This window comes from Octodon degus, unplaced genomic scaffold (genome assembly GCF_000260255.1).
Source record: "Octodon degus isolate 3935 unplaced genomic scaffold, OctDeg1.0 scaffold00127, whole genome shotgun sequence".
NCBI classification, from domain to species: Eukaryota; Metazoa; Chordata; class Mammalia; order Rodentia; family Octodontidae; genus Octodon; species Octodon degus.
In genome coordinates, this window is record NW_004524703.1 from 3068059 (window position 1) to 3078953 (window position 10895).

Below are 10895 nucleotides of genomic sequence, written 5' to 3' on the forward strand. Positions count from 1 at the left end.
TGAATGCATCAACCGTATTCACAGTAATAATAATGAAAAATCTAATTGTACTATTTTGTACAAGTCAACCCAATTATTTAAGTGGATACTTTCCAGCCCAAAGACAAGCTTTTTTTCTTTCTGTTTTTTTTTTTCTTTTTTTTTTTTTTTTTTTTTTTTTTCAGGCATGGTCTCACCATGTAGTTCAGGCTGGCCTTGAACTCACAGTGATCCTCCTTTCTTAGCTTCCAAGTAAGATCATCTTTTTTAGTGAAAATCTGAACATGGGAAATGGAAGAATCACAAAAAACTAAAATAATTCCCAAATAAGCTCTCAAAAGCAGGAAGAATTCAAAATTATAAGGCTAAGTGGTCTACAGGGGATCCAAAGTACTTCCCTGTGTCTCCATTAAGAGAGAATCACAGATATTTTTAAACCTATTCATTGCATGGGTTCACTGAAGAACTCAGATCCATAAAACAGGAATCTGAGCTTGGGGTGAAAGCAGAGGAAGAAAGGATATGAGGGATCGCAAAGAGCTGCGCAAACACGTGGAATGACGAACCCCAAGCCATCTGCCACGGAGCCACGTAGGCCAGGACAAACTGTAGCTTGTGAAGCAGGTCCCCGAGCTACAAGCAAAAGAGAAGAGATTCATCAGAGACCAACAAATCCCCGTAACTGTGTCAAGGTCATTTAAAGGACACTGTGTGTCACAGTCACGGAGGGGCAGCACAGCTACTGTTTTCCTTATCTTACCTTCCTTTGTCCTGAGGACAGTGCAGGTGTTCATGATTTTCCATCACAGCAAGAAGTTGATCAAAAGAAAAAGCCCCTGATTAATCTCGACCCAGAGATTACGGTTATCATTTCCATGGGGACATGTCATGTCTTTGCCTCTCTTAGAAGGCAGTCACAACTTTGTCATTCCTTCATATGAGATCTTTCACAGGCAGAGTCATGTAAAAACTTACTGCCCTCAACATTGCTGTGCATTCATCTCATCTAGCCAGCTGCTCTTGCCAGAGAAAACAGCTCCATGCCTTTGCATTATGAATTGTATGAAGTGCTTTAGAAAGCTGAGAGTGTATAGGGAAGCTGTTGAATTGACCAGGCAAAGCAGCACAAGGATGGAGAGTTCTGGAGAAAGGTGGGAAGTGGAGAGGAGGCTTCACACAGGTGAAGGATGAGCACGTGATGGTGACAGGCCCAGTGGGTCTGGTTGCAGATTCAGACTATGAATTTGTGAGGAAGGATGGGGAAGGGAGTGCCTGGCTGTGGACTGCTGCTCTGTGCTAATGATGGATGTATCTCAGGTGTACCTCTCTGCTGCTGCCACTGATAGGTACAGTAAGTCAGTGTCCTACCAGGGAATTCCAAAAACACTCTCTCCTTATCCACAGTGAAGCTTCAGGTGGCACGCAGCTTATTCCTAGATGGGCTAGCATTCAAGCAAGCAAAATACATTCCTCGTCAAGGCCATGAGTAGGGAGGGAAATTAAAAATAGAATTTTAAATTAGTTTCTATAGGTACCATACAGAATATCAGAAGGCTGTCATGTAAAGGACATGGCTGGGAAATAAGGCCAAGGAAAGGGTCAAAGAAGCAAGGTAACACAGCAAGGGAGAAGCCAACATTGTGATCCTGGAGTCAAGGATAAAATGAAACTGACTTGTTTCATGAAAACACCGTGGTGCAAAATGAGGTAAATTAAAGTAAATCTTCTCACTTTTCCTGTCTTACTTGTCTATGACTGTGATTCTGAAGAAAAGTTTTAAAATAGAATTAAACATGGTGGATATGCTACTGAGGATGAACCGAGGATGACCAATCTCCTAAGGGCATCAGAGACACACACAGTCCTTGATAAGTCAAGGGGTCTGAGCATGCACAGGACTCTACTAGAGACGATGCTAGCCACAAACAAGGGGTGAGATTTTTATGGGAACTGAAACTGACTGTGTGCACAGAGAACCAAAGGTAGACACGGAACATGCAAGAAGATGGAGAAAGGGATTCAGAGAAAAAGAGAAAAACGTAAGTGGAAGAAGGGGGAGGAAGCTGGACCAGCACTGTGATGCGAGTTGCATTCTGGGGGGAAGCAGCAGCGCTGGCTTCTTGCTCACGACTTCCCACTGTCTTTGGTCTCACGTGAGCCAACCGCAGATGGCACAGCTCAGCAGACCCCAAGGCATCCCAGGAGCCACTCTGCCAATGGTTCCAGGGTTGGTGAGCCTTCTGGACCTTTTGCAAGTGTCTCCACAGCACCTGAGAGGAGGTGGTCCCATACCTCAGTTCACATGAGTTCTGTCCCCACCCCTTTGCAGTCAGATGGTGTGCCTGTGGACTATGGAGGGGAGAGCTCTTGGAGGGGAGATTCCCTACTCCCTTCTGGGAGAACATAGGATTTCCATTAGACGCAGGTGCCTTTCCTTCCTAGCACCAACCCAGCCAGAGGAATGATCTGAAATCACACCAAGAAGACCTTTGTGTGAGTGTGTGTGTGTGTGTGTGTGTGTGTGTGTGCGTGTGTGTGTGTGTGTGTGTGCTTCCAGACACCACAAGCGCAGAGGCCCTGAGAAATTGTGGGGACTCCCTGGTCAGTTATAACTATCTGTCCTCCATCGACAAAGTGCCCCTGGATTGGGGAGACCTTTGCCTTCCTCAGACAGTGTGTCTTAGGACCAGACCCTGCCACTTCATTGTTAAGGTTTCTGGCTTTAGTGATTACAGTGAATCTTGTGACTCCTGCCCAGGTGACAATTGCAAGCATGGGCAAGAGTGAATTAGATGACACATGGCCTTCAGATGCCTGAGGAAGCAGCCTCAGGTTACCAAAGGTAAGTCTTTCAGCTTCAGTGTGTGGCTGTGCCCTGGGAGACTTCGAAGCCATCTTGCCTAGAGCTGGTAAGTGGGTCAGGCACATTGCTGCAGTCAGATAGGTAGCCCCAGGGACAGCCTTGTCTGCAAGTTCAAAGCTCTCATAAGTCTAACTCGGCTGCATTCTGATAGAATGAATCTATTATAATTACTTTTTGCTTAGCTCAGCAATTTATATTTACTGCATAAGCAAAATCAGTAATCAGGCAACGAAGGATTCCAAACACCTACTTTCATGCTCTAATTGCAACCAGGGCCTCAGGTATCTCCAGTTTCTCCCTCATCTTCCTCGGGCTGCTTTTTCTGTAGAATCTTATAAAGAATAAAACATAGGCTTTGTCAAAGATTTTCTATTTGAGGCTCAGAGAACAGACTGAGCCATTCCCTAGCACTACAGAAGGCAGTTGTGCATTTCTGTGACGCCTGTACACTATGGCAATTTCAAGCTCCTTCTTGAAGGCCACCAGGGAAAGGATGCACAGCCCAGGGGTCAGTGCTGCCCTTGAGCAGTGCTCCTGACCTGGCTGAGGGGCACAAGCCAGGGCCTGCCTCCCACCGCTGCCTCTGCCCATGCATTTTTGTGTCTATACAATGGAGATGATTAATTGTCCTTCCAGGGTAGCCTGATGATTAAACAACTTCCTCTTTGTTAAAGACCTGGCAAACTGGCAAGCAGCAGTGCCATACAAGCCCTGGATAAGCAAGTGTCAGGACAGGTGTATATCTTGAGCTTGTACTTTGCTCACAATCTGATAAGTCTGCAAGCCCCTTCTCCCCCAAAATGTAGCAAGTCCAGGTCCTCTCGTGTTTCAGAGAAGGTAGCCAGGTTCAGAGAGACTAAGTGGTTTGCATAGGTCTTGGGGAATTCACTGGCCAGGAGTCACTGATGTGATGTCAGCCTTCTTTCTACGACAAAACCTCCTGAGACCATGGACCCGCTGTGAACGCAACCACTCAGGAACAGCATCATGTCCAGGCTTCCTGCCCAAGCACAGAGGCAGGACTTTAAACACAGATGTGATAAACGGGACCCATCCTCCCAGGACACAGTGACAAAAGTACCCGGTCAGTACAAATAGCTCATTGAAATGATACAATGCCACCGACAGGTCTGGTGATGTCCAAGAGGGCCTCAAGAAATTAAATGGCTGACAGTTCCGAGGAGTCATATATTTTATGCTTAATGAGTGCAGAGGCAAAATGCAGGTTAAAAGAAAACTCAACATCATGTTTTCTCTATAGTTTTTGCTTCCAGGGTGAAATCAGGTAAAAAAAATAAAATATTTTCAGTATCAAAAAAGTAACATCTAAGCACAAAAGGAATCTAAATATTGATCACCAATGAGAAGAGTCTATGAAAAGGCTATTTGTGCACCATATTACACCATAGCATAAAAGAATAAAGTAATTAAAATAAGATTTAAGGGAAATAGCCACACCCATCCAAGGAAAAAGCCACCTTTCTCCTAAGCATGGTCACATATAGGATCATGTTTCACATTCAGTAGTACATTAAATAGAAATCCCACTTAGATTAACTGTGAATTTGTACCTCCTTAGACAGTTTGAGGTCTCGTTTTTATGAAGCTTCACTCCTAATTGTCTACTTCCAACATCTTAAGTCTCAGCTGTATTAAAATGTGTAAAATGTGTAACAAATTCCACAAGTTACTGGAGTATGACTAGAAAAGAAAATCAAATCATTTTGGAAAAAGGAAAAAAGAATCACAGTAGAACAGTTCTGACTGTTTCCTATCATTTCAGATGACCTACTTTGGGATCATCTTTTCAGAGAGCCTTAGATATGCTGTTGCATATCTGTTACAGGCAATAAAGTCAATTTGTGTAAATCCACAAACCATCTTAGAAGAAGTGAAACCAAATAAAAGGGATCCCAGAGCATTTTCCTTGATAGTACATTCTGCAGCAACAGAGATGCCACCTGCACTCTGGGGACATGACTGGCCATGAGCTCCATGCTCTGACACTTGGGCACTGCCTTGGGAAGCTGGACATGTGCTGTGCCATCGATTACAGTTTTATTACTTCCCTATTTTTGAATTTTGTCATCAGTCTCAGCTGGTTTTCTTCTCAAGAAGATACACACTTCAGTTAACTTCATGTCACACTGAGATTACCAGTAGTCAGATCTGAAGGAGCAAACAAGGATGGAGGGAGTAGCAAAAACTGGCTGCTGAACAGAAAGTATACTGAGTCCAAAAACAAGGAACCACGAGGAGGAGAGGAAGGGAGGCCTCCGGAGCTCTTGGGAAGGAAGTGAGTGGGAGGGGGAGGGAGCGCTGAGCTTCTTAATGGGCTCAGGTGGGAGCCAACTGAGAGATTAAAGGTCACTCACGCTGGGCTGGGGAGAAGCATCAGACACTTGAGGCACAGGAGGCAATGTGGGAAGCAAAAAAAAATGATCATGAAAGATGAAATAAGTAGGTACTATTTCTAACAGGGACCCGAACTTTTTAGAGCCACTTTTATAAAATAACCAATTAATAACAAAATATGATAATTAAATTTTGAGATATTAGATTTAAAGCATAAAAACCTTCAAACATCGGCTGAGAACACAACTCGGAATTTTATTAGGTTATATCTGGCAACAAGAGCGAATTTCAGGTCAGAAACAGACTTCGCAGGAAATACTGTGTGCCCGAGACTCAGGCAACAGCAGGAGTCACTGAGACCCAAATACAACACAAGGAGGTGAAAAGGTAAAATCAGCAGAGGCTGAGGAACGCGTGTGCCAGAGTAGGAAAGCACACGTGCAGCCAGAGCTCCCAGGAGAGAGGATGCGCACAGGGCAGGTGTGCTTGGAGAGAGCAGGTGCAGGGACACCAGGAAGGAAGAACACACAGACGAGCGCATCGGAGTCCTGCACAGGATAAATAGAAGAATCCACACTGTATTTCATGTGGTAATGAAACTGCATGACACCAAAGTCAAGGAGAAAATCGTCTTTCCTACAGATCACCCACAAAGGAATTAGAGATGGACAGCTGGCTTCTCACGGGCAGAAGACAATCACATAATGTTTTCAAGGTGTTGAGAAAAGAAATATCAACCCAATTATATTGCTTAAGCAGGAGTGGATGTGTAGGATTTTTAGACCAAGACAGAAAGAGCTGACAACTCACTGAACTTTGCAGCTGAAGAGCAATGGAAGAATGTACTAGAGTGGGACAGAAATTTATTCTTTGTTCTGTTTTGTTTTGGCAGAACCAGGGATTGAACTCAGGCCCTTGTGCTTGCCAGGGAAATGCTTATTCCACTGAGCTGTCTCCCCGGCCCCAGAAATTTATTCATGAAGGAGGAAATGATCTGCAAGAACAGCGGTGAGTAAAGAAACGGCTAAAATGTTAGAAAATTAATAGAAGGATCAACTGTAAAGATAATCATGAAATAGTGGTCTAAGTGAAAGTGGAATTAAATGCTAGACATCATAAATATTTAAGATGGGAAAGGGGATTGAGGTTAAAGTACACAATTCTTGTATTGTTCGAAAGAGAAAAGATTATAATTAATCTCATGCTAGTCAAGGGTGCTTATTAATAATTTAAGAGTAACCCCTAAGCCACTACATTTTTCAGACTTTAGGTTCACCCAGATCTTCTGTACCAAGAGGATGCTGCTTCTCAAGTTCAGACTCAGCCATGGAGAGGGAGCCCCAAAGTGTGCAGTTGACCCCTTCTGAGGGGAGGCGGAGCTGCTGGTCTGGGGACCACACACCGTCAATCACTGCACTCAGGGATCAGAAATGTGGTATTTAATTTCCACACTGATGGAGGGAAAAGGAGACCAAGGGAAGTTCATCTCATTCAATAGAATGAATGAAAGAAAGGATGGAAGGCATCATAAATAAAAGCCAAACTTTTTTAAAGAAGAGCATTAATTGGAAAAGTTGAAGCATCAGTAATCTCAATAAATGTCAATAGATAAAATTTGTCAATCAAAACAGAGGTTCTCAGTCTGTTTTTAAGAAGAAAATTTGCTAGATGGCTTTGTAAGAGATACCAAAATGATCTAGAAAGTTTTACACAAAATAACAACAACAGTAATAAGGTACCAGGGAAGGGGAATGCTGACTGAGCCATTAATATGAGACAAAATAAACTTTTACTCAAAAAGGATAAATACCAGCTTATGACAAAAAGGAAGATCCACTAAGAATACAAACTAATTGAAATGTGTACCTTTCCCCATGCAGCCTCAGAATAGGAAAAGCAAAGCTGGATAGAGTTACAAGGTAACATAAGTAAATCTAAAATGATGGGGCGTACGTTGGGACCCTGATCTCATAAAACGGTCATTTGCATGATGAACATATAAAAAATTTGGCGAGCAGAATTAATCAGTTTCTCCTCAGAGAGATGCACTGTATATTACAACCCTGCAACCAGGCAAAAGAGAAAGGATTTCACTTTAAAGAATACGTACAGTTACAAGAATTGACCTTGTGCTAAACACAGAAGTCTTCATGCTAAGAACTGTTATGCACAGTTCTTTGCAATGAAAATAGAAGTTAGTAACAAACCAGTGTCAAATAACAAGAGCAATCCATAATCATAATATTTTTGCATTTGGAAAAAAATGACAATAAAAATAACAATTGATTAGTTAGTTAAGAGCAAATGATTCTGCGAATTAGAAAACATTTAAAAAGAAAAAAAAAATATTTAAAAAGAACGGCAACAAGAAGTGCTAGCACCAGCCAGAACCCAGGAAACAAGAAAACGTTCAAATGTGCATTTTAGGAGCTTCACATTTCATACTGGAACATTATTTTTAAAACCAAAATTGGATAAAAATAGAGGAAACTACAGATGTTGCATCTATACATATAAAAACCCACAATAAAATATTTACAAAATGAACTTATACATGTATAAAAACATCATGATCCAATTTGGTTCATCTGATAATACTTTGTATTTCAAAATGTCAATGTAATACACAAAATAGAGAGTGTGAAAGAAAAACCATACACTGCCCAGTTGGTACAGAAAGAATGTTCAAAAATAAAGATTTTGTGTGTGTGTGTGTGGTACTGGGGATCGAACTAGGGACCTTGCGCTCACCAGGCAGATACTTATGCCACTGAGCTATCTCTCCAGAATGATTGTTCAAAAATAAATTCAACACTCACTCAGGAAAATTTCTGGTAGCCCAGTTAGTTATTATGAAACCTGAAGGAGGGATGTGATGGATTAACAACTAGTGGTCAATTTGTAACAACCAGCTGAACTGGAACCAGCGTGGTGCTGGGTGTGGGAGGTCCAGGACTTGCCAACAAAGTAAAAAGAACAGGAGAAGAAAAGAAGTGTTGAAGAAGTTGTTAGGAAGCTGTTGGTTCTCTTGGGACTGTTGGTTCTTCTGGGCTGTTGGTTCTCCTGAAGTTTGTCACACTGGCTTTCCTAATGAGCCTGGCTATGCTCATCGCTGGAGGAGCTCGGGACCTTGTTGTCATTGAGAATGGCTACGAATCACTTTGGGGAAGCTCCCAGGTCCTCACCTTGAGCATCACTTCCTGGCTCAGGAGAGAAAGATGGTATGCTGTTCAGGTCCTGGAGAAGCTTGTCACTGGCCATCCCGATACAGACTTGGCTGCTGTCATTGTCAGAGGAGCTCAGAACCTCATTGTTGCTGAGGATGGCTGTGGTACTTTTCAGAGGAGTTCTGGGCTTTACTTTGAGTATGGCTTCCTGGCTCCAGTGCAGATCTCTCAGCCTGCTGGCATAGGTCCTTCCTCCTACTGGCACAGACTTTATAGCTTCCACCACTGACCTTTGGGCCTTCCCAGTGCAGATCCATAAAACAGACCTGCATGAGTCACTGTCATGGGCTGTAGGCCTCCAGCTGGACTTGCTGCAGGCATTACATGGGCTCCAGGTCTTCAGCTGGACTCACGCAGGATGCTACTGTGGGATCTAGGCCCCAGCTGGATTTTTTAGGTCTTTAGCATGTGGACAGTCTTCCTGCACTCTCTGTGTATGACTCTTTGGGTGTCTATTATAAAATGAGCTTATAATTCCTTATTAATAAATGAGCTTATAACTTATGTGTCCTATATTAAGTTGTTCCCCTTGTAAACCTCTGACTACAACAAAATATTAATGCTGTACTCTGCCAAACACCAAAGTTAATAGTAAAATATCAAGATTATTTAGGCAAGTGAGTTCAAGCAAGATAAATATGATAAGTCTAAAGGAAAGGGAAAAAGGAATGCTGAAGAAAGAATAAAATCTAAGGACAGGAAAGGAATTTGGGGTAGTAGGTTCTCATCTGTGGAGGGAAACTTGGAAAACTGTGACTACAAGAAGCAGAAGGCAGGGACAGGGTGCTCAGCACAAGGTGGCTGGGGCAGATGAATGTGCTGCCTCCAAAGAGAAACTGTGATTCACCAACCTTCTGCAGCCAGGCAGTCAGGCCTCTGAGAATACACAGACAGAAAGTGCTAGTGGGGTTCATACTTCCTAACTGATAGTGTCCCCATAAAGCCAAATGAAGTCATCCTTAGAAGTCATCACTCACTAAGAAGTACAAATGCATAGAACAGGCAAGTCTAGCATTGGCCCGAGAGAACTGGGAATTCAATGTGGTCTTGGGGCTGTGTGCAGAGGTTTCTCCTGGCAGAGGGCAGTGGGGCTGTATGTTATGGAATATGGGGAAGGGACCTTTATGGGGAGGGTGAGGATGGGTTTCTCTCAAGAAAAAAAAATCAGAAAATAGTAGCATTAAATGGTGACGGAGAATCACAGTTGTTCTTTAAGCATTTCACTGATTTAACTTGGAGAAAAGTTGTAGGAACAACGGTGTCTACACAATCTGCTTTCCTTTCAACTCCTTCTTCAAATTCCATTGCAATCTTCATGCAACTGTTCTACATCTAACACTAGGTCTCCACTTTTGTTTTAGGGTCTAAATTATCTTCCTTGTGAAGAGACAACTTCCTGGACTCTGTGTTGGGGAATTTTTCCCCTTCAAAGATCTGTTACAATCATGTGGGTGGCAAATGCTATTGTTGAGAAGAATGAAATAATCTATGTGGCTTTTGTGGATCAAGACTTGGGTTATGATAAATGCTCAATAAATGTAAGTCACTGAATTTATTGCAATTATAGCACTGTTTTAGCATGCTTTTTATGGATGGAGATGTAGCTCAGCAGCACAGCATCTGCCTGGCATGCTGAAGTTCTGAGTTCAATTCCCAGTACCAAAACAAACAAACAGTTATCACACATACCTCTGACACTAGTATTGTTCTCACTTTCCCCCTTTTCCTGTAGGAGGCAAGTAGCAGTGGGTACACAGCAGGGGTTTTAGAGTTTTTCTTTTTTAAGGAATGAATTATTGAATGAATGGAGTCTTCTGGGTCCCCCTAACTTACACAAGGGCTCGATGGAATGCTTACAAGATTCATTTGCATGCCACATGTCTGAAATAGCTACTAATTTTCCCGATAGATAGGTATTTACGGTCTCTTCTCTCCTGGTTGTTTGTCTCCATTCTCCTGTTGCCCTCCTCTGTAATGGTCCCTTCCCCATATTCCATAACGTGCAAGCCCACTGCCCTCTGCCAGGAGAAACCCCTGCACACAGCCCCAGGACCACATTGAATTCCTAATTCTCTGGGGCCTATGCTAGACTTATTTGTTCTATGCATTCCTACTTCTTAGTGAATGATGAATTCTAAGGATGTCTCCATTTGGCTTTATGGGTACACTAATTAGCAGTTAGGAAATATGAACCCCACTAGTACTTTCTGTCTGTGTGTTCTCATACATAATAACCATCTGAACTTCAATCACAGACTTTCTTTAATGAAGATAGAAGCATCATGGTTTGAACTACTGGAAGAGTTTCCAAGAAAGGCAACAATGAAGGCAAGCAAGAAGAATAGAGGAGAGAGGGGGAGCAGGAAAGGAAGGAAGGAAAGAAAAGGAATGAAGGAAGGAAAGGAAGGAAAGGAAATGAGGAAAGGAAAGAGAGAGAGAGAGAGAGAGAGAGAGAGAGAGAGAGAGAGAGA

At 42.7% G+C, this 10895-nt stretch overlaps 1 protein-coding gene across 1 annotated transcript in view; it reads right to left on the reverse strand.

The window, feature by feature from the left end:
• The window catches only part of Pcnx2 (pecanex homolog 2), a 213213-nt gene that overhangs the window by 81954 nt on the left and 120364 nt on the right, over window positions 1-10895 (reverse strand). The window contains 1 exon segment of the mRNA XM_012516813.2: window positions 502-612. Within this exon segment, the coding sequence (XP_012372267.1) occupies window positions 502-612 (111 nt within the window).